At 41.8% G+C, this 24714-nt stretch overlaps 1 protein-coding gene across 1 annotated transcript in view; it reads right to left on the bottom strand.

Moving 5' to 3' along the window:
- LOC105944543 (interleukin-8) overlaps positions 1–17178 on the bottom strand; it is a 50296-nt gene extending 33118 nt beyond the window's left edge. Inside the window, exons 1-3 of the mRNA XM_045130152.1 lie at positions 17115–17178; positions 15130–15265; positions 14023–14106 (exon numbers count right to left, since the gene is read on the bottom strand). Coding sequence (XP_044986087.1) covers positions 14023–14106; positions 15130–15265; positions 17115–17178 — 284 coding nt within the window. The remainder of the gene's footprint in view (positions 1–14022; positions 14107–15129; positions 15266–17114) is intronic.
- Between the last annotated feature and the right edge of the window lie 7536 nt (positions 17179–24714).

Here is a 24714-nt window from a genome sequence, read left to right on the forward strand (position 1 = left end):
CACATTAAACATTTTGTGGTAGCTGTGATCATTGGTCTGGACAATATTTGAACTTACAATGGTCTTAAATTTTGTAATCTACAATTTTAATAAAAATTATATGTAATAAGTACATCAGAAGCAGATTTCATAAACTCAATGTGTTTCTCCCCAAATGTTTCTTGATTGTTGTGGTTGAACATATGACCATGAATTCCCTACTCCTCTCCACCAGGAGACGGAGCTTAACTTCCTCCCCTTTGCGTTTGGTGGACTTAGTGGCTCTTTTCTGACAAAAGGGGTAAAGAAAGAAAAAAGAGGTAAATTTTCAGTGGAGAAAATTGTCTAATGCCACCTTAATTGTGGGATCAAGGTTAATGTCAGTAGTGAGAATTAGTTATGGTGTGTTTCAGGTGTGAGGTGAAGGTCTCCTCACTTCAAAACTACCTGTGATAGTTTCTCCTAAACCACCCATGAGAACACATCAGACAGGTTAAGCCTGAGAGGTGTTCTACCAAATTCCTGATGATGGCTCAAGAAAGAAAAAAGAACTGGGAAATGAGAAAGAGAGACTGAAGAAGCCAACAGAAACATGCTGATTTAATGAAACACACCATCCAGGGCTGAGAGTCCGATCTCATGCAACCGGGGAAAGGAGCCGAGTGCAGAGTGCAAGGCTAATGCAACGCCCTACTCTTGATGCTGGCCACCTTCCAAGAGCTAATGCTTGAGGAAACAAATGATGCATCTCTAAACACTCTGGGACCTGTGAAGTCTGCTGTAAATCTGTCTTTGTAAAGTTCTATGAAATAAGGTTGGAGAGATGGCTCAACATTTAAAGATACTTGCTTCCAAAGCCTAATGACCCAGGTTTGAATCTCCCGTACCCATGTAAAGCCAGATGCACAGAGCGGCCCATACATCTAGAGTTCAGTTTGTTTGCAGTGGCTAGAGTCCCTGGCATGCCCATTCTCTCTCTCTCTCTCCCCTCCCTGTGTCTCTCTGCTTGCAGATAAATAAATAAAAATATTTTTAAAAACAAATAATGATATAAAAATTCTATAAAATAAAAATTATTTAAAGTGAATGCCCATCATTCCTTACTTTGCTGCTATAATGTGAACCAAGGCCACTCAGAATGAAGCGGGAACATATATGTAGCATACATATGGGGAGACAGGTCATCTTTGCTTTCTGTATGCCTGGAGGATTCATACAATAGGATTTACATTTGCTGGGTTTATGCTGCATCAATTGTGAACATACCTAAATCACCTAGAAAGTCACATAGCCCATGGGATGTTTGCCATCTAGCGAGATTTGTCCTATGTAAACAGAGAGAAAATAGAAAGACATATAAACGAAGGTTTTAGTTTTTCAGTAGACTGTATATTGTTGGTAACCCCAAATGACCTTCACACATTAAAATCATCTAACTTTTATTTCTGGCTGTTTGGATGCTGAAACTTTTAATTTCTCCAAAATTCTTTACATAAACATATATAGTTATAGCTAAACATGGTGGTTCATACCTGTAATCCCAGTATTCAGAAGGCTAAGGCCGGAAAATTACTATAAATTTAAGACCAGCTTGGACTGAAGTGTGAGAGCCTGTCTCAGAAATCAAAATTCTTTTCATTCATTTAATTGTTGGATTTTTACTAGTTCAAAGTAACGCAAATCACTTAAAAGACTCACGGAGTCGGGGGTTGGGGACATGAGCAAGAGGGCTCGTCACGCGCGCTTGTGAGCTTGAGTCGTCGCTCCAACACTGACATTGAGAACACACGCCCTAATCCCAGCACCTAGGAGGCAGATTGGAGGATTGCTGTAAATTCAAGGGCAGCCTGGGACTACAGAGTAAGTTCCAGGTAAGTCTGGGCTAGAGTGAGACCCTGCCTCGAAAAAAACAAACAACAACAACAAAAATCAGGCATGCTGTAGCAGACAGCTTCAGGTTCGCTGAGATGAACTTCCAGACCAGACACAGTTATGGAGGAAGGGATTTATTGAAGTTTACAGATGCAGGGGAAGTTCCATAATGGCAGAAGAAACTGGCCCACTTTCACAGGCCCAAGCAGAGAGAGAGAAGCCACTAGCCCCAAACCCAAAAGCCACACAGCACACTTTAGGAACTCCAGCTAGGCACACTTTGCATATCTTTAGATTATAATCTGAACCCACCACCACACCTTAATATCTACCCAGTGACACCACCTCCAGCCAGGTGGCTGCAGATGCAAATTACAAATAAAAAGCTGAATATATTGGGGGCCATCTATTCAAACCACCACACATGACACACACAAGCACCAAGTTCTATACCCCGAACCCATGTTAAAAACTCTGTGTGGGGCCAGGTGTGGTGGTGCATGCCTTTAATCCCAGCACTTGGGAGGCAGAGGTAGGAGAATTGCTGTGAGTTCAAGGCCACCCTGAGGCTACATAGTGAATTCCAGGTCAGCCTGGACTAGAGTGAAACCCTACCTCGAATAAAAAAAAAAAAACAACTCGGTGTGGGGTAGCTCAGGAGTGTAGCTCAGCACTGAGGAGCAGACAGGAGGACCCCAGTTGCTTTACTGGCAAACTCCAGGCCAAAAGAAGACCCTGTCTCAGAACAGGTGGACAACACCCAAGTTCTCTGTTCTCCACATGCACACCCACGCATGCAATGCACCTGCACACACATTGCCCACCTGAATGTATATGTAGGCACATCCAAGGATCAATATTAATATGATTTAGTTGACAGTTCTTGAGCAGTCAGATGACTATTAGCTGGTATTTTCTTCATCAAGTTTGAAGTGTTCAGAGTTGTTGTAGTGTGTACCCTGAAGCAAGGAGTCACTTGCATTTTTTTTTTTTTTCTGAGATAGGGAGAGAACAGGTGGCCCAGGGTTTCCAACCACGGCAATCAAACTCCAGATGTGTGTGCCACCTTGTGTATATGTGCGGCCTTGTGCACTTGTGTCACCTTGTGAGTCTGACTTATCTGGGATATGGAGGTTTGAACATGCATCCTTAGGCTTCACAGGTAAGCGCCTTAGCTGCTAAGCCATCTCTCCAGCCCTGCATTTTTTATAGTCACTTTTCAGTTCCACATGCCCACTATCCTTCCTTTTGACTCGTTGACATGCAATGTCACCTTTATGATGACCTATGTTCTATATTACAGGTTTTGTGTATGAGTCTCTTCTCTGTTCTGTCGATCTGTTTGTCTTTCACTGCATTTGCAAATACCATTCTATTTTAATTACTAAGATTTGTAGAAATTATTTTATGTGGTTGTTACTATTGCAGTTGTTTTTGTTTGTTTCAAGGTTAGGGTCTCACTCTAGTCCAGGCTGTCCTGGAATTCACTCTGTAGCCCAGGCTGGCCTCAAACTCATGGTAATTCCCCTATCTCCACCTCCCAGGTACTGAGATTATAGGTGTGTGCCACCATGTCCAGCCTTGTAGTAACTCTTTAAATACATTATGACAGGTATCTCCTGTCTGGGATATTCTGAGTAGTAGGATCAGTTGATTATTTTTTTCTTTACAAGCATGTTAGCCATCTTAGGCTCTTTTTTAGATCAATGATATATTCAACTTGTTAGGCTTCATTAAAATATTCCTAAAATTTTAGTTGAGGCATTATGATGCCTAATAAACTTGAGAACAATTTCATCTTTGGGATTTAAAATTAGTATTGTATATCTAAAACAACTGCCAGATGATTGATAGACAATATGATTATGTTTTATATTTATATTATATTTATATTCCCAGCAAACTCCCCAAGTAGGATGCCCCATGATTGTGTCAGCAAACAGATCTTAGCCAATCATCATAGGGGAAATGAAAATGCAAGACGGAAAACTGTTTAAAGTGTTCACTTTTATGTGTTTCGTCTTTACTCTAGACAGACTGCAGGCAGCATTGTGCTGGAGGCTGACACTGGTTCATGGGAGCAGATTTTCAGACATTCAGAAATTTGGTAACCAGTTGGAAAAGCATTAGTAGCTCAAAGGAAGGTGTGGGAAAAGTATTTACGCCCCAGAAAGCAGCAGATGCGAGAAGTCGGGGATTTTGTGTTAGAAAGCTTCTTATCAGAACGTCACTGGTGCACGCAGCTCAGTGACAGGTATGTTTGGAATCCATGAGGACCTTTGTCTCAAGAGCAGCCTTCCTGAACCCTGCTTCTGGCTGAGAAGGAAACCCTGAAGAAAAAGTCAGAGACCCCTTTCTGCCAGATGCACACTTCCTCTGACTGGTGACTGGCTCCAAAATGCCCCAGAGATGCTGCTGAGCTTTGAACGATGCTGCAACCTACTATGCTCCACCCCTCCGACATTCACTCCCCTTTCTCCTGGAATAAGAGCTGTATCTCCCACATTCCTTCTCATTTCCCACACGCGTGTTACTTTCATAAACCTCCGGCATATCTGACCCTATTTAGACATCTGCTTCTTAGAGAATTCAAACTAACTCATATGCATCCAAGTATATCCTTAGCTGCATCCTGGTTAAATATCTTGGGACTGTAACACAGCCCTGTATTTCACCACTCTTCTTCAATTTTATCTTTCACATATATTCATCCTCAACCCTATACCCTAGTTCCACTTTCCGTGGTGGTCTGTCTTCCCGATGCCTCCACATTCTATTCTTCTATGTGTCAGAAAATGATTACTTACTATCATTAAAATTTTTCTTACTGCCCAGAAGGGTTGGGGCATCTGTATCACCTTGGAGGACGCCCCCCGTGATCCAACTTCCTCCCATTAGGCCCCACATCCTAAAGGCTCTGCTCTCTCCTAATAGCACCATAGGCTGGCAACTGGGGCTTTAACAAATGGGCCTTAGGAGGGTACATCCAGACCCTAGCACTCAGCAGGGTGTAATGTCGCCTCTGCTTTGGTGTTGGGGCTGGATTTACAAACTGTGTGATGGTCACAGTCCTTGGAATTCTCTTGTTTTGTTTTGGCTCTGCTGATGGGCATGGTCAGTGCTCAGCTGCAGATTTGAGTTGATGTGTAGAGGGCTGGATTTCCATTTGCTTTATTTCTGAACCTTCAGACCATAATGACTGCCATCAGTCTTAACTCTGTTCTCTTATTAAGATCCACTCAACCTTTAAGTCAAAATGTTGCTACTTTTGTGTCTTTCTGGTGTAATAATAGTTGCCTTCCATTCTCCCTCCATCTCTCACCCATTGGTCCATGTGGTAACTACTAATCCAAACTGAGCTTCGGCTGTGGATCTAGGATGCAAATTTTAGCAGGCAAGGTACCTTGAATGTATTCTTTGGAAATGTTTTGCTATGACAGATTTGTATCTCTGTTACCACGGCAACCAAACCAAGGGTGGAAAGAGTTGCTGCTACTCTTCTCCCCTGGGGCAATCTGAGGAAAGAGTCTCTTCCCCTTGGTTCTCAGCTCTGTTACATTTGCAAAGATAAGTGGGCTCTCTCTTTCCTCCCCACCCTGTCTGTCTCTCTCTCTCTCTCTCTCTCTCTTTTCTGTCCAGCTCCCATACTTTTTTTTTTTTTTTTTGCTATTTCAGAGAATAGAAATTGTTTATGTAGACTAGAAAATAACCCAGAATCGCTTTTTGTTTTTAAACTCAAAATGCACAGAACTTGATAGCAAGGATAGGATTGTGTTTTGCATTGGAAAATTTTCTCCAAAATAGAAAAACTCAGAAATAGGTTTCTGAATCTCATGTGTCCTAATTCTGTGGGTTTTTTAAAAATCTGTTAGCATCTAACTGAGTTCTGCATAACCTGGTTTCAGAAGGACAAATGCAAGTGCTGTATTTTTCTCAGGTATAGCAAAATACAAGATAAACAAATAAAGACAAAGTTAGGGATATGTAAGTATTCCTTATATTAGTACAACTTGGTTTTAATACCGAAAAAGATAACATGAACTAAAATTTAAATTATTATAGACTAAGCTCTATCTTGATCTCAGTATTTTTTTCACCCCTCATCCTCCTCATTACTGGAGTAGATGCAGAGTACATGCTCGGGATTTTTTTTTTTTTATTTGCAATTATCTAGGAAAGTGTTTCAGAAGTGGAACATGTCACTTTTTCTAAGAGACTCAAGTGAATTGTAAATTTGGGAGTTTTATTTCTTTAGATTGTTTTCCTAAGAACAAGTGGCTGGATGATTATTAATTACTTTTCCAACTCCTCATTTTTATAATTTAGTAGTTGGCACAATCTAAAAATGATGGAAATATGTCTTACTTTTTAAAAATATTTCATAATCCTCACATTTGACATGTGGTTGGCTTTCAATATTTTTCGTGTCATATCGCAACATTTTTTTTTAAGAAAGAAGAGACAAATTACCTGCTTGAAGGTGAGCTAACTCTGAGTGGATGTACACAAAAGGAAGCAGCAGCACAGGGAAGTCGGGTTTGGGGCAGAGCTGACCGGCTCAGGGCTTCGCTCAGTACTCAGGATCCATGTATCACATTGCTCCATGGCTCACTTCCTCACAGGTCACTTCCTTCAAAGGACTCTGGAGGCCAAAGAGAGGATCCTTCTGGCTATGACCAACAGCCCTGTGGTCTTCCCTCAGCCAAGGCTCGCAGGGAAGCAACAACCTATTTTCCAGTCTCCTGGAGCAGCCTCCTTCACATTGCATTGCCACGCTCCCTGCTCCTGGACCTCTTCTCTGCCTTGCCTACTCATTCTTTAAGCATTTTCCCATCTCCCGATCAAGATCGTTACAATAACCAAGAAATTTCAGAATGTTGTGATTTTTGTGACATTCTTTAAGCAAGTTAATCAAGACATTGCATTCTTCAGTGTGCGAGTGTGGCGATAAGTCAGGATGCATCTTTAGGAGGTGAAGGTCACAGCAGGGCAACCGACTCCCCCCACACCGGCGGGACTGAAGCCGAAGTCACCGCAAACCACCTACGGGCCGCTGTACGAGGGCGGCGAGCTGGCAGAGGCAGGGTGGGAACTGCCCGGCGCCCTCTGGGGTGACCCGTTAGATCTCAACTTCAAGAAAAGGATTACCAACACTTAGAAACTTCAGAATGGAAAATGGAAAATTATCTTTGAAAATAATATTTAAAGCCCTAATATGTCAAAACTTTATTTGGTGGTCAAAATTGCCATTCATTTTACAAAGTTTTGACTTTCTGGGACTGGTGGGAATATATATAGAAATAAAAACCACATTAATGATGACAATAACAGTATATGTTCTCTTGACCTGGCCAATACATTAGCTATCTCTAGAACTGATACTAGAACTGATTTAAAGAAAATCCACTGCAATTAGTTCTGGTATTTTCCCCAATATATTAGTTCTTACTGAGATTTATTATGCTGTAGTTAAGTCAATATTAGTCCTTTCAATTTACGTATGTCAAATCCCCATAGAAAAGAAAGAGGAAAAGGGGAAAAGAGGAGGGGAGAAGAGACAGAAGGAGAGAGAAATAAGAAAATATGACAGCAAGAACTTTTCATTATCAAATTAAAACAATAATATCATTGTGTTGATGAGAATAATGGGTAAATGTGAGGAAAGATAAGTGTCCCAAGCATGCACACTAGAAATGGGATTACTTCACTGAGAGGGTACAATGTCAGGTGAGAGAGAGTTAAAGAAAATTGCAAAGATAAATCATGAGATATGTAGAAAGATATTTTGCATTGAACTTTGACTCTTGGCTGCCCCCTAACTAATGTTATGACATGTTCATTAATGAATAGCCCACCACCATTAGTAGATGCTACAAGATGTAACCTGGGGAAAAAGGGATTTCATCAAAATGGTCACAGAGGATTAAAGAAGCCATGGGATCTGACAGGATTTATGGGGCAAAAGCTGGCCTCTAATGAAACCTTTAACAATGCTACGTTCACCTTCATCGAAGCCCCAAGTGCAAGAGGCTTCCTTCTCACATATAAGTGCCATGGTTACTGTGTATAATTATTAGAAATATAGTTTCTCGATGAAAGCTCAGCCTTGCATAGCATTTGTCAATGCCTGAGAGCTACAGTATATTCAATTTTTTTCTGTATCCAACAATAATGTCAACGACTATTGTACCCAATCCATGAGAAAGAGAATAGTAGCTACTTACTCATATATGTTGCCTAAGGCTTCTAGCACAGAGATTAATAAGTCTTTAATAGTTAATTATTATGAAGCTGACATGAATGAACCAACAAAATTCATTGGTATAATGAAGAGAGGTTTTATTTGTGGAACCAGGGGACCGAGTTGTAGTTGAGGTAATCTTAAGCAAGTCCCTTAACTTTCCTGAATTTTAGTCTTAATTATGAAGTAGGACTGAAGGACCCAGAAGCTGAATGATGCCGTGACAGGCTTCAGCAGAGTGCTGCCCTGGTTAGGCCTAAGTTACAAGCTTCAGTTTAAACAAAGAAACAAAGGGGCAGCCCCTCCCCAGGACACCTGAGACTTGTCCTTCCTACCTCCCTGCCCCGGCCAATTAAGAGATTTATCCCGCCTACCTCCCTGTCTCGGCCAATCGAAATACACACAAATGTTATTGCTGCTTGTTTAGCCAATCGCAACAGAGGTTGCTTAGTTATCTAGCTCCCGCCTGCCAACTTCGTCCAGAATCCTAAACCAACCAGAAGAGTACAGGTGCAGTTGCTGTTTAAATCAACCAATCATGTACCCATCCCCTTCTTCTATGCTCAAATCCCTATAAAAACCCTACCCTCCCACTACTCGGGCTCACCACTGCGCTGGTGAAGTCAAGAGATCAAGCTTAAGCCCGAATTAAAATGCTCCTTGTCCTTGCATAAGTGTTTGGTTCTCCTTGGTGGTCACTGGGGATGCCGAGAACTGGGCATAACAGGACAATGTTATCTTTCTCAAAGTATTATACAAAGGTGGAAGATTCCTAGTAAACAACAGGTACAGGAATGCAATGTGTGTGACCCATCCTTCTCATTGTTTGAGCCTTTCATGATAAAATGCAATGATAACATATTAATTAGCTTCTTTGAATTTAGAGTGAATCTTTGCTTACTTATGAAAAATATTCGCTTGAAACTTTTATTTGCATTTTTTATTGTTGTACATGTAATCTTTAGTAACAATACTCTATTTTAGAACAGCAGAACAACTGTAATTGCACATAGTTCATTTTTTATGTAAAGCAAAACATGATATAACCGCACTTCAGAAGAATAAATACTGCGTCCTGATAGTACAGAAATCATACACAAGACTCTGTTTGTCACTACTCTTTGCAATGGTAGAGTTGGCATAAAGTACTCAGCATTATTTACTCTCACAGAAATGCTATCAATAGTAACCCTCACTTTACTGCCAACATGAACGCCCTCAGGTACCCTCAGGCTTGTAGGGAAATGTGGAAAGCTGGGGAGGTGCGCACCATTGCAGAACCTTGGGCCATTGCAAAGGTCTCTTGATGACTTGTGCCATGGAGATGGGTGGGTGGGCAGAGGGAACTGGATGGAAAGGGAAGAAAATGGAGCATTTGCAGTTATATCAACATTTTAAATTAAATAAAAAATGCCAGAGAAACACACCTAGGACAGGCTTGAATTCAGACTTAGGCTTCTTCAGTTTGGTTTCCAGCATAGCTTATTCGAATGACAATGAATCTCCCTTACTTATGCATGCTCAACAACACTCCCCAGAAAGTCTCTCAGCCTGTTTGCAAGTTTCTTGCTTTAAGATGTGAATGGAAGGGTTGTGCTCACGTCAGACGGGGTCATTCTAACTGGTCAGAGGCAGATACATCTAAAGGGGCAAGCACAGGTGCTCAGGAGGGGAGCCGAAGGTCAGAACTGGAAACTCAATCTCCATGATTACATCAGAACCAGTAAGGAAAGCAGTTAATGGGGAAAAGAAATGCTCAGAAACTGGGGTTGACAAATCAGAGTAGAAGACAAGAAAATAACATAGTTGGAAAAGAAACTCAGAAGCCAGGGTAAAGTGGAGCTTTTGAATTGTAGCTGGTCAACATAAAGCCCCACTAAGCCAAAATTTGGCTTGATATTTTATTTTCTGTGTATATCTTAGTTGTGGGTGAAAAGTGCACCTGAGCACATCTGTGCAGAGGGGCTTAATGATCAGCTTGGCCCTATAACTACTAAAGGTTACACTAGCTGCATACCAGCTCCATATTTCAGTACAGAAATTTGTACAAACAGAAAACATGCTAATTGCCACATGCTGTATATACAAATAAAGCCATCTCTCTATACCTAGCTTCATTAATGTCATTGAAAAATGTATGTGTACAAATAAACTTCATATATATATATATATATATATATATATATATATATATATATATGCACACACGTAACTTTACCAATGTCATAGATGGAACATTTTTTTTAAGTCAGCTAATTCCTTTGTTTTTTCTTCTTTTGAGCTCAAACACATTCTCCCTTTTCTGGGCATCTCTTTCTTTCTGTGGCACATTTTTGTGTTGCTGAAATTCTAACGTGGTCTGTGTGATTTCTTTCTTAATAAAATATTTTGCTGTTTATAGCTGATGATGCTGTAGATGAGAGGGTACAGGCTATGTGGAGTATTTTCAAGCTGAACAAGCAGTTGAGAAGGTCATTTCCATGGCCTTTGTCACGATGATCTCCTGGTTGCAAGGAGTGTTTTCACTTTAGGTTTGGGAACTGATCAAATTACTCGTTTACTTCACAGAAAACAGGATCAGTTCCTCAGGACCCATATTAACCAGATGCACAGGGGGCGCACATGTCTGGAGTTCGTTTACGGGGCTGGAGGCCCTGGCGTTCCCATTCTCCCCCCCACTCTCTCTCTCTCTCTCAAATAAATAATAATAAAATGTGGTTTTTTAAAACCTTTTTGACTGTAATTTCTAAGCCTGGTTAAAGACGTGCAGCTCCCACCTGCCTGCATCCATTGTGCTTGGTTCATGCCAAATCCCAGCCATGCCGGCATTCTTTCACTTCTCAGATCAGGTCATGGTCCTGCCCACAGATTACTTGCTGTCTAGACCTCGCTTTCCCACACGTTCTTCTTCCCGCTGTGTGGTGAACTCCTACTCGTCTTTCAGAATCAGGTGTACATTTTCTTATAGAATTCTCAGCTAACTGTGCTTCATAACTCCTGGCTGTGTGCTTTGAAAGAGCCCTGTCCTCCTGCTAACATGTCATTAAGACTAGTCATTTAGGCCCCTAGGCCAGCTGTGCCTGTGAGAAACGTCTTGTTGCAGATGGTGGTGACAGACAGCTGGGGAGACCCAACACTCATCAAGGTGCTGAAGAGTAACAGTTGAATGCTCGTCACTGGGTGAGACATCACTGTCACACCCCCCAATGCTAGAGGAACACTGAGAAACTCCGGGCAGAAAGACTGTAAGAGCCAGAGGCTAGAGAAGCTATTGTCAGATGTGATCCTCTAGGCATGAACTGACAACTGCTTTCCCAGTGGATGTTGTTTTCCTCCACAAGACCTACCCAATATTGATTGAGGCCATCAGCCTTTTGAAATGGATGATGGTGGAGAGGCAAAAAGAATGAGACATCTAAACAGGATGACTACTTGCAAAGAGGAAGGGGTTCCGTGGAATTGAAGTGAGAGAGGGGCACAAAAGAGGGTAATGGGAGGGGAGTATGATCAAATTACAGTATATATTGATATATTGAATATATTGAAATTATCAAATAAGAAAATAAAAATGAATATGGTATAAAATATTTATTGTAAGTATTTAATTGGGCTTGTATCATCAAAGTAAATGAACTGTATGTCTTTAAAACATCACAAGAGGGCTGGAAAGATGGCTTAGTGGTTAAGGCACATGCCTGCAAAGTCAAAGGACCTACATTCGATTCCCCAGGACCCACATAAAGCCAAATGCACAAGGTGGCACATGTATCTGGAATTTGTTTGCAGTACTGGAGGCCCTGGTACACCCATTCTCTTTCTTTGCCTCTTTCTCTCTATCTCTCAAATATCTGTTTCTCAAATAAATAAATAAATAAATAAATAAATAAATATAAAATATTTTTTTAAAACATCATAATGTACTACTCCAGAGTTCTGGAGGATAGAATCCTAAATTCAAGGTAGAGCGATGCTGCTGTCCTCTCCATAGCTCTGGAGAGAGGCCCTCTTCCTACCTTCCCAGCTGTCCAGCTCCTAGAGTCCACCTCTTTCCTAGTGTTAGGGGCTTTGCCTTATCCCATCTCAACCTTCCCCCATTATCACATCTCTCTCTGCTCCCCCACGCTGATGTTGTAAAAAGCTTTGAGAGGACAGTGGGGACAAACAGGGTCATCTCTCCTGTATCTCTAGCCCAATGCCCAGCAGTGCTAAGACTGTCAGCTGCTTCTTTGGAGATGCCTTAGCAGAACAGAATACAGTGAGAAGATGAAAAGAAACTCTCAACATTTTATAAAAAAGACTACTTTTCATAAGCCATTTTGAAAGAAGTTCTGTCCTTGTCAGGTAAATGTTTACAGGAATACCGTTTACCTCACCAAGATACGATTTTAACATAAGCAAAGACAACTCCAGTAGATTAAAATGACATAAGAGAGATAAACACCTGGTGACTTTTGTAATACATTTTATTTTGAATGTTTTACAGCTAGATTTCAATTGCCATAGTTTCAAAAGTACTAGCAAACCTCATTGGGAGCACACAAAAAAAAACTCTCAATATTAAAATAATAAGCTAATTTGCACAAAACCTACAAGTATATCAATAGAATTGTGAGTCAATTTCTGCATAATAGGTGTGCTTTAATCAACAAGATCTTCCTTGCTTACAGTACTTGGAGAACCTTTGCAAATGTGAGATAGGCAGTCCTAATGTGTGATTCTATACGTAATTCATGATAGCAAACAGCATGATACCCGGACCACTAGCATCAGATAAGGATGCTCAGCTCCAGGAAGTGTTCAGATAAGCCATACTAAAACTTTGGATTGTCCTGCGAAATAAAAATGTAGATTTTTTTTGCCAAATCTGAAAGCCTGATCAAAAGTTCTCTAATATCTAAAATAAATACAAAACCATCTTACTATATTAACCATCCCTGTTTTCTTTCCCATCTTTTAACAAATTTATGCATGCACATTTTGGTATTCCATGCTTAAATAAACGTATAAATAATAAATAGGTGAATGCTCATACTTGAGAATAATTTACATCTTCATAAACAAAATCCTTAAAGTACCTCCTCATGTGCTCACAGGCACCTGTGAGGTAGGAGGGTTGCTAATACTGTTTCTCCAGTTGAGATTTGAGTAAGAAACCATGGTACTATTAAACAAGGATTTGAAGATTCTGGCCAGCTGGACTAGGGTTGCCAGACTCAAATGAAAATCTAGGATTTACCACAAACATCATGATCCTTTCAATTTTATGTAATGTCAAAGCATTACATTTCTGAAATTCTTAACATTTTCTATAGTCAAACAAAAATTGGATATAGCTATATACTGAATGTTGTATGATACAATGAAGAATCTATTCATGATTTCACTAAATGCAAATTTAGCAGGATATCCTGTGGTTTTTATCTAGCAGCCTTATAGCAGACTCAGGCCATCCATTGGTGAAGTGCTGAAGACTTCTTTGAAGCTGGTCCCATTGTATCTCTACTGTGAAGTTCCCTGCGGCATCAGCACCTCAAAGCTGAAAATAAGTAAAATAGAATAAAATAATGAACTATTAACAATGTTCTAATAAGGATGAAATTGAGGTTCTTAAAATACATTTTCTTAGACATGTTAGAAAGAAATGCCTTGTATTTTCAACCGAATATGGTGAGGGGAAGCTAAGTTATAATCTAAAACAGGATACTTCTAAGGATAATGAGACAGATGGCACAAGACGTGGGTGCCAACACAGACATCCCCAGGCAAGCTGACATGCATGGTCATCCTGGGCATGAGTATAATAGACAAGTGCTACTAGTTTTCCCCTTTCAATCAGAAGGTGAGATTTTAAACAGCAGCAGAAAATTATAGGCTGATTTTTAACATAAGACTACCTTCCTTAGAATCAGAATTTTAAAACATCAACCTACCCCTTCAAGTACGAGTACACAAGATGCTGAACCCACTTTTTCATGGGGTTCAGGCAGAACTGTCGTTCATCAACAAGCTTCACACTGAAATGAGAGAGAACATGAAAATCAATATTCAACCACCCTACTTTAATCATGGATCTTTAAAATACAGGCACAAAACCTAAGCCTAAAGTAACCTTCAATTATTAGGCATACCAGGTACTATGTTTAAATGTCTTGGAGACAAAAAAAAAAATGTGACTTTATTTTAAAAGATTTATTGTATTTTTTTAATTTATTAGAGACAGAGAGGGAGAGAGAGAAAGAATGGGCACTCCAGAGCCTCCAACCACTGCAAACAAACTCCAGGTGCATGTGTCCCCTTGTACATCTGGCTTAAGTGGGTCCTGAGAAATCGAACCAGGATCCTTTGGCTTTGCAGGCAAGCACCTTAGCTGCTAAGCCATCTCTCCATCTCTCTCCATCTTATTTATTTATTAGAGACAGAGAGAGAGTGAACTGTGACTTTATTTTAGTCACTAGAATGTTCTTTAATCTACAGCTTCCCTAGACATTTCTACTTTCTTTATTTTTATTTTTTAGTATTGTATTTTTATTTATTTGAGAGCATGAAAGAGGTGGGGAGAGGGAGGGAGAGAACGGGCACGCCAGGGCTTCCAGCCACTGCAAATGAACTTCAGATGCATGCACCACCTTGTGCATCTGGCTTACGTGGGTTCGGGGAAATCGAACCTGGATTCTTTGGCTTTGCAGGCAAGTCCCTTAACCACTAAGCCACTTCTCCAGGCCAACACTTCCACTTTCTACAATGCTAGGTCTTCTTTTTTTTTTTTTTTTAATTTATTTATTTGAGAGCGACAGACACAGAGAGAAAGACAGATAGAGGGAGAGAGAGAGAATGGGCGCGCCAGGGCTTCCAGCCTGCAAACGAACTCCAGATGCGTGCGCCCCCTTGTGCATCTGGCTAACGTGGGACCAGGGTAACTGAGCCTTGAACCAGGGTCCTTAGGCTTCACAGGCAAGCGCTTAACCGCTAAGCCATCTCTCCAGCCCAATGCTAGGTCTTCTAAAGCAATGTGCCTAGTCATTATTTAGAGTACTTACAGCATTTCTGTACTGTTACACTGTGGTCCCCTCTCAATCAGTCTCAGCTCTGAGATGATCTTGGGATTGATAGGTACGGCATAGAACATAGTGCACTGACAGCGGAATTCCTTGCTGGGCTCTGTTGGAGATACAGCTGTGGAAGGAGGTTAGGAGACCAAGGTTAAGGATGGATTTCATCAAAAATTACATCTTTGTTCTCTACTTTTTTTTATTGTTGTTGTTGTTTTTCGAAGTAGGGACTCACTCACTCTAGCCCAGGCTGACCTGGAATTCACCATGGAATCTCAGGGTGGCCTCAAACTCACGGCAATCCTCCTACTTCTGCCTCCCAAGTGCTGGGATTAAAGGTGTGTGCCACCAAGCCCGGCTGTTCTCTATGTTTTAAGTTTTTTATTTTATTTTTTTATTTGAGAGAGAGAGAGGGAAGAGAAAACGAGAGAAAGAATGGGTGTGCCAGGGTCTCTAGCCATTGCAAACGAACTCCAGACGCATGTGTCAGCTTGTGCATGTGGCTTATGTGAGTACTGGGGAATGGAACCTGGGTCCTTAGACTTCACAGGCAAGCACATTAACCAGCAAGCCATCTCTCCAGACCCTCTACTTCCTTTTTATGTTTTAAAATATTCTTATTTATTTACTCCAAAGAGGTAAAGAGAGGGCAGAGGCAAGAATAGAGGGAAGAATATTTATGTAGTGACGTGTGAGCGCATGAGTATGTGTGTCACAGCACCCCGTGTAATTCAGAGACGACTTGGAGGTGTCCAGGCTCCACCTTCTTTGATACAACCTACTTGCCACTGAAAATAAACTGCCATGCTGCAATCTGCCAGAGGAGCTGGCCAGCAACTTCGGGTACTCCTGTCTCCGCCTCTTCTGGTTGTGGACACCTTGGGATCACAGACATGTGCTAATTTGTATTTGGGTTTGGTGGGTACAGGGGAGTTGAACTCACCGTTAACCACTGAAAAAGCTCTCTATCCCCATGTACTCCTATTTCATCCCAACATAAGTATTTGTGGGATATATAAAACACTGTATTTTGAGTGAATCCCTCACTGAAGTTGACCAGCACGTGTGCGCAGTGTAATTGTTTCAAAGCAGATATTGCTAAAAACACAAAACGGCTTTCTACATAGCGTTAGAGTTGTCCTTGTGCTACAGTGACATCCTCAGAATATTTTCTTCTATTCAATGTCACACAGTCCTCACTAATTCCAAAATGTCGTATATTTAGGTAAACTAACATTCAGCAACATAGACACTGCCTTCAGGAAGATTTCATAGAAGCTAGAAATGAACTTCACCAAGAGTAGTATCATAGTAACATCCTTAATGCTTAAAAGAGAAATTATAGAATGCACAATTGATAAGCATTCCAGGCTGTGTTTACTTATAGGAAGGATATCAAGGTGATAAATAATAAGGGTGCCTTTGGACAGAGCAGGAGCTGAAGGCTGTCCATCAAATTCTGCAATGCAGCTAAATGGTAGGCATTGCCTTTGTCAGTATTAATAAATCAAATAAATTAAAGGCGTGGTGGTGCACGCCTTTAATCCCAGCACTCGGGAGTCAGAGGTAGGAGGATTGCCGGGAGTTCAAGGCCACCCTGAGACTCCGTAGTGGATTCCTGGTCAGCCTGGGCCAGAGTCAGACCCTACCTCGAAAAACCAAAATACTACTACTACTACTACTAATATTAATAATAATAATTGACTGTGGTTCTCAACAGGATGCTTGATATATATTTATATTAAAATGTAGGTGACAGAGTTTGAAAGATAAAAACAGTATATCTATAATGATCAACATTATACTTTCCTAGATGCCATAGAGATATAGCCTAAAAACTTCAACTTAACATTAAGTAACTACAAAAATTACCTTCTCTTCCTGATGCTCGTATCCATTCACTAGAGATAAGCTTCCCACCTGAGGATCCTCCTTAGCCAGGAGAGCTCTGCAGGCCTGAAAGATGCCCTTACCTTTGCACACAACTGCCCACAGCAGGAGGGCAGCGCACAGAGTAGCCGCCAGTTTGCACGTCATGTCTCAAGACGAGGGCAGTCTCGAGCTGCGGGTCTCTCGTTCTAGACGTTGGTGCGGTCTGCTGTCTCCGGGACTTGCGTCCATGCAGTGCTTTCGTGCCTTTTTATATCATCACAGCGCCAGAGAAAGACTTGCACCCTTACCCATGCATTATGTCAGAGGAAATTCCACAGTGCGCAGTGGCTACCTGCCCTTCAGCCCAACCTGAGTCATCACACTTCCTTGACTGGGCCCTTATCAGATTCTCTGTGTGAGTGAAACTTTCTTCAAATTATTGAATAATTTGGATAGACATGATTTAAAACACAATTCTTACTTTGATAAATCATTAGCAATTGTTTTCCTTTTTATTTATGGAAAAACATAATTATTGTGTGATAGTTATTTGAACAGGCTGTCAACCATCCTTTCTATAATCATCTTGTTAGGGGGATTGTCAGTGCCATGACAAAGGTAAAAGTAACAGTGCCAACCACTTTTAGTGGGAAAGTTATGATGAGCTCTTTTCCAAATAATTTGTAGAACCTCCATGTTGCAGTCAGGTTCGCATTGCTGCCAGAAAACACCTGACCAAGAGCAGCTTATGGCTTACAGACTCAGGGGGAAGCTCTACGATGGCAGAGGGAAATGATGGCATGAGCAGAGGGTGGACATCACCCCCTGGTCAACATAAGGTGAACAATAGCAACAGGAGAGTGTGCCAAACACTGGCTCTAGCACCCATAAACCTGCCCCCAACACTCCAGGAGGCATTAATTCCCACATCTCCATCAGTCGGGAACCTAGCATTCAGAACACCTGAGTTTATGGAGGACACCTGAATCAAACCACCACACTCCAGGAACTGTTAGTGTCCTCAATGATCACGTCACAACTTTAAACCATGATTATGTGTGTACTAAGTACAACTATGAATACACATATTGCACATGGAAATCACTCAGCTGCACAAACATTTTGTACTAACTCCTAGAATAATGAAGAGGGAGAGAAGGACCTAGAAGCAGTAAGACTAAGTACTATGAGCACTTCCTGTGCAAGCATGAAGACATAAGGAGGCCAGGGAGACTGCTCAGGTTAGTTCCGTGTCTGGGAACCGTATAAGCAGCTGGACATGGCCCCCTGTGTCTGTAACCGCAGTGCTGTAGGGGAGCAGAGACCCAAGAACCGCAAGAGCTCATGACAAAATGACAAGCTCCGGCCCAAATAAGAGTGGTCTGAAGAGTAAAGGAGCCAGAAACCTGACGCGCTACTCTGGCCCAGCAGGCACGCCCACCCCACCACTGGGGTCTCATTAGGGCTCCACATGGGCACATGAATGTGCAGGCGCCACACACGTACTATGTTACACACACACACACACACACACACGCATGCTAAACAAAGCTCCATTCATTTTTGTTAGCATATTGTTCAAACTAATAATAGATTTCATCAGATCTTTTTATATAAGTACGTAACATAAGTATTAGACATAAGTATTCTGAAAGCATTTGATCTATCAAAAACAAAGCCAAGTTGAGGCTGACTGTATGCCAGACTAGAAAAGTACTAGATTAATATTTCCAGCCTGGGGCATAAGGGTAGAGTTTCTCACAAGCAGCTTAAGCAATACAGGCAAGGACTCATAGGATGGAGGAAGACAAAAGCCAGCTGAACATCTGGTTAAGGAAATGGTGAGAGACGTTCGAGAGTTAACTCCAGACACCTTTTTGCTCCAGCACTTGATCCACAGAAGGATGTACAGAAGGAAATGTTGCCATTTTCAAATGCAGTTCAAATAGTTTAGTTTCTGAACCACAAGGTTTTTGATGCTTTTGTTTTTGTTTTTGTTTTCTTCATCTGCTTCCAATCACTAAGGCTTGAGAGCAAGGCCATGCCTAGATTACAGAACCTTTTACCACAAAGCAAATGCTCAGTCAATTGTTTTGAAGCAGCATTTCAGAAATTTAACTGTCCCTTTACTGATTTAACAGACAATGGTGGCTAATGTCAGGTCTTGGGTGAAGTGGGATTCCTGCAAAGACCCTGAATTCGGAGAGATGGCCTAGAGGTTAAGCGCTTGCCTGTGAAGCCTAAGGACCCCGGTTCGAGGCTCGGTTCCCCAGGTCCCACGTTAGCCAGATGCACAAGGGGGCGCACGCGTCTGGAGTTCGTTTGCAGAGGCTGGAAGCCCTGGCGCGCCCATTCTCTCTCTCTCCCTCTATCTGTCTTTCTCTCTGTGTCTGTCGCTCTCAAATAAATAAATAAATAACTTAAAAAATAAAAAAAAAAAGAGGTTTCAAGCCTAGCTCTGCTTGCAGACGCCTCGCCACAGGAGCAAGTAAGAACGTCTGACCGTGGCTGTGCCACGTAAGCACAAGCTCTGCACGCCGACAAGGGGGGTGGGGGGGTCTGGGTGTCCTCTGAGTGAGTGAACTTTGTTCTGAGGAAGCAGCTGTGAACTATACTATCACTGACAACGAGGTTGGATTTAAGACACACCATTGGGATTGCTGTACTAAAGGGAGATAAAACTTCACCATGACTAAACTAAATTTAAGACAACACAGCCCGCTTGTGTTCCTAAAATTGTTTAGCGTAATGAAGTCTGTGGAGTTACAAGATATAAAAAGAGCCACATTTGTATAGAAAATGCCCAGTGACCTTAAAGAAAACCCTGTCTTTAAGCTTCGTTCAGTAAAGATGCACCCAGGCCCAATGCAGTTTTTTGTTCCTGGACTCCATTCATAGCAGCATCACCTCCACGTGCAGAGCTGTGGGTGCGTGCAAATGCGTTTGTGCTGTGTCCCACTGGCATGGGCAGCTGGTCTTCTGCCCTTGTTCCCATCTCCTCAAATTGGCCCACTTTTGTCATTTTATAGCTCCAACCTCTTCCTGATATCCTCCTTACAGCTGAGCCTGTGAGTCCCTACGACTGTAATGCATACATTTTTCTCCAAAATGGAACATTCCCAAGACATAAATACCCTTTTCCAAATGTGGTTCATCTTGCATAGTGTAATCTCTAACGTTTTGTGTTTTAGGGTTCTCTCTTGTTGATATGGGGCCAAAGACAAAGTAAAGGGGGAGAGTTATCTCATCCCACTTCAGAAAAGATAGTCCTTAGAATCATTGCATCATGAGAAGAAAAAAATAAGCTAAGATGAAATAGAAATGACAAGCAGGAAGGAACCTGCTGTAAAATATTGCAGAGCTGCATAAAAAGTTTAACTAAAGCACATATATAAATGGTGTTTTGTCACTCCCCCCACCCTGAGAGATAAATGCCGAGTTCATTAGTCTTTTTGAAAAGTGAGCTGTTTACTCATCCAGCACATGAGCCAATGAAATAATTTGATGACATGACAGGCACCCAGAAATATTCATTAGAGACACTAAAAATGCCTATTACCCTAGAAATGGAAGCTCAAGACATAGCCAAGATATCCAAATAGGCATCCTCTTGCCATATCTATCCATACATAACTCTTACCAAACTGCATGTTTTAAGAAGTTGCCAAGGGGCTGGGAAATGGCTTAGCTGGTATGTTGCTTGACTTGAAAGCAGGAAGAGCTGCCCTGCCTCCCCAGAGCCCACACACAGAAGCAGGGAGTAGGAGTGCACACTGAGAACCCCAGCCTTGGGGAGGAGGAGACAGCGGCCCCTGGAGCTGGCGGGCAGCTAGTTACAGGTCAGTAAAAGGAGATGGAGCTGAGGGACAACTCCCAACGTTGTTCTCTTGTTCCCTCTCTCTCTCTCTCTCTCTCTGTCTCTCTCTCTCTCTCTCTCTCTCTCTCTCACACACACACACACACACACACACACACACACACACCCTGTACCTGCACACATTAACACACACAGAAATTCACATGCACACATTAACTCTGTTTCTTTGGTGCTGGGCTAAATTAAGCTCCTCTCCTTCCCACTGCAAAAGGCATCTTGGAATTTGAGGTTGTTTTAAGCTTGGACAAGATTGTATTCACAAAGCACAGCCGAATGTGGTGGGAAAAGCATGGACTGGACTTGAGATGAATTTGAGTCTGAATCGTGTCCCCTGTGTATTCACCAACAGACTTTGGGTCAAATGAGTCTATGATCAGGTTTCAACTGCTGCTGCCAAAATGTGAGACTCCAGACCTGGTTTTTCTGTTTTGTTTTGTTGTTTTGTTTCTTCATTCTACTTCAACTCACATCTAGAATGCTTTCTTCCTTTGAGAAAATTAGTCCCAGCTCAGCAATTCTCTAGGATGAAGTAAGGTTATAAACCTATACTGATGACTTCTAATTACAACACTGTTAATGCTAAAAGTTGTGAACACAAGTCAATAAATCCCTTTTCAATACAGCTCATTCTATGGTGTCCTCCTCTAGAGAACCCTAACTAATACACCTACCATAAATGTGTCACTAAAACCTAAGTCAGCAAAACCCAATGGATATGGCCAGGTGTGGGGGTGCACACCTTTAATTCCAGCCCTCGGGAGACTGAGCTAGGAGGATTGCCAGCCTGAGCTACAGAATAAGCTCCAAGTCAGCCTGAGCTAGAGTGAAATCCTGCCTTGAAAAATCAAAATAAATAAATAAAAACTAATGGAAAGATTTAGGCTAGGCTCTCAGCTCTGCACTTTATGAATACTATGACTGAGTCAGGCCTGGTATCCCTAGGGTATTTCAGCTCCATCTCTAAATTCCAATTTACCCCTGTCAAGTTGGGCAATGGTACCACTGAAAGCATGCCCACATAAATAAAGAGTGGGGGTGCAACAACAGGTCATGAAGAAAACTAAATTTAAAGGCCTGCACACATGCCGAGATGAGACAGTGAGGAGACGCCGACTCCCAGCCCAGCGTCTCCATCCTGAGCCCGCCGTGGAGGGCGTCCTCACCTCCGTCTCACTCCTCTCACCTGCAACCCGTGAGCCCCGCTGCTCTGCACACCCACAGGGAGCGCTAGTGAGGCCGTAGGAACCTGCTCGGCTCCGAGGGCACCACACTGGAAATTAAGTGAGGACCCACGTCACAGGCCGTGAATGATGTCTGCCTCAGAGAAGGGCTCACAAAATCCGCTTTCCTCTTTTCTACCTTGTTACTGTGTAACAAGGTATCTTCTTTTAAAGTTCACAAAGTAAAGCTGTCTCAGCAATATTTATTTTTTAATTAAAAAAATTAAAAATATTCTTATGTATTTAATATATAAAGACTAGCAGACAGAGTGAAAAATTGTGTGGGCACCAGGGCCTCCTGCCATTACAAACTTGAGATGCATGTGTCACTTTGTGCATCTGACTTTATGTGGGTACTGGGGAATTGAATCTGGGCAGTTAGGTTTTACCAGCAAGTGCTTTTAACCACTTCTCTAGCCCCCATAAAGTCAATCTCTTAAAGCTTTGATCTAGCTGCAGATTTTTCTAGAAATCTCTTTTTTTATATTGCTGGTAGCTCAATTCCTTTTGTGTGCAAAAGATATTTTAACCCTTGATGTACACACAGGGTTGAATTTCTAATAGTCTTCTCCTTGAGTGGAATTAAAGGTTTGCAGTGCTGGATTGGGGCAAAGAGTACTGGTAGAAACTGGCATTTAATGCGGGCTTTGGAAACCTAAGGTCAGCCTGCCTTTAATGCGGATCTAAAGCGCAAGCATCAACATGTGCTTAATCATTTCTTTCTGTTAAAATATGTAAAACCAAATTATGCATATGCCTATGTGGAAGTTTTAGTTATTTTCTTATTTATTTGCAGGGCTGTGTGTGTGTGTGTGTGTGTGTGTGTGTGTGTGCGTGTGTGTGTGTGTGTGTGTGCGTGTGTGTGTGTGTGTATGAGAGAGTGGGTGTGTGTGTGTGTGTGCGTGTACATGCTATGGGGATGCATTCCCCACAGCACGCGTGTAGAGGTCGGAGGACTCGAGGTGACTGTTGTACTTTCCATGACATAGGGTTTCCTGCCTCCACAAATGACTCTAGCCCGTGAGCTTTGGATTCTCGTGGCTCTGACTCCCATCGGTGCCTGGGGTGACAGATGTATGTGCCATCTTGCATCTGGCTTTATGTGAAGGCTGAGGAAATTGAACAATTGAACCAGCTGGCTTTCAAACAGGCACCTTTAACTACTGAGTCATCTTCCCAGTCCCAGATTCTTTTCCTCACATCTAGTCATTATTACTATAATGTTTATAATAAGAGAGATCATTGGGGTAACAGTGATCATATATTACTTGTCAAGAATGTCTTTCACTGAAAGTAATGGAAAATGGGATCATTTGGCAGAAAGAAACTTTGCTTGCTATAAATTACAGGACTGATGTAACTGAAACCTCCAGCACATAATTAATCAAATGACTGGAGAAAAAAAAAAGTTTCAGAAATGCTGATCCAAGGTGGTGTGATTTTATAGTGAATTTTAAAAAAATTTTCCCCACAAATTTGTTTATTATTTTGTACTTTTTTGTAGATAGGCAATGTTTTCAAAGTCATGTAGAGATGAAACAGGGCTCTATCTGAAGACAACTAAATGGAAAAATGTCTCTTGTCATTCCTGCCCTGTGACTACTCTCTTCTATGTTACCAGTTCAAGGTTTTTATTTCAGAATATCAGCTTCGCCTTAACAATTTCTTTTTAACAATTTTTTTTGTTTTCTTTTGTTTGTTTGTTTGTTTGTTTGTTTTGCAGGGTAAGATCTCACCTAGCCCAGACTGACCTGGAATTCACTATGTAGTCTCAGGGTGGCCTCAAACTCATGGCGATCCTCCTACCTCTGCCTCCCGAGTGCTGGGATTAAAGGCGTGTGCCACAACGCCCGGCTCTTTTTAATAATTTGTATTTATTGCAAACTTTAGTAGATGCTTAACAATTACTTCTCTCCATTTTGTTTCAGAGACTGTTGAAATGTTTGTGAATAAAGTTGATTCAAATACAAATTCCACACCGATTACATGCAGGTGATATGAACTTCTACCCCGTGTGACCCGGTGTGGTGACCATCGGTAGACAGGCATTTCACTCACAGGACTGGAACTTGCACAAGGTCAGGGCCCTGCCCCCTTACTTACTTGCCCTGGGTGCCAGTCTCCAGACAGTACTTGCACTGCCCCTGTGCTTGGTCCACATTTCCTTAAGACAGATTTCCCAGGTCTCACAATTTCTTCAAGTGAGATCAAAATTAACTATGGGAAGAAGGAGGACTTATCTTCGTCTGTTCCTGTTTTCTCTTGGGGATGACTATTTATTAGTATGGAAAATAGTTTGTGTTCCCTCTCTGACTCAGCAAGGGTGGGAGATGGGATAGAAACCATTGCATCCAGACAAGGATTTCCTCTCTTGGAAGAATTAACCACCCTGGGACTGGAGTAAGTGGCAAGAAAATAGGATCCATTAGGATAAGAGGAGGAGAATAGCAGGTGTGAACTCCCAGCAGCTCGATTCCACTACCAGAAAGGGATTCTCTTGCTCCCTGCTATCCAGAGCCTGAAGGTCATCGACATGGAGCGCTGCGAGTGAACATGAGTGGTGTCCTGCAGTTAGTTTAATTAATCTGCTCTGGGATTAAACAA

This window comes from Jaculus jaculus, chromosome 11 (assembly GCF_020740685.1).
Source record: "Jaculus jaculus isolate mJacJac1 chromosome 11, mJacJac1.mat.Y.cur, whole genome shotgun sequence".
NCBI lineage: Eukaryota > Metazoa > Chordata > Mammalia > Rodentia > Dipodidae > Jaculus > Jaculus jaculus.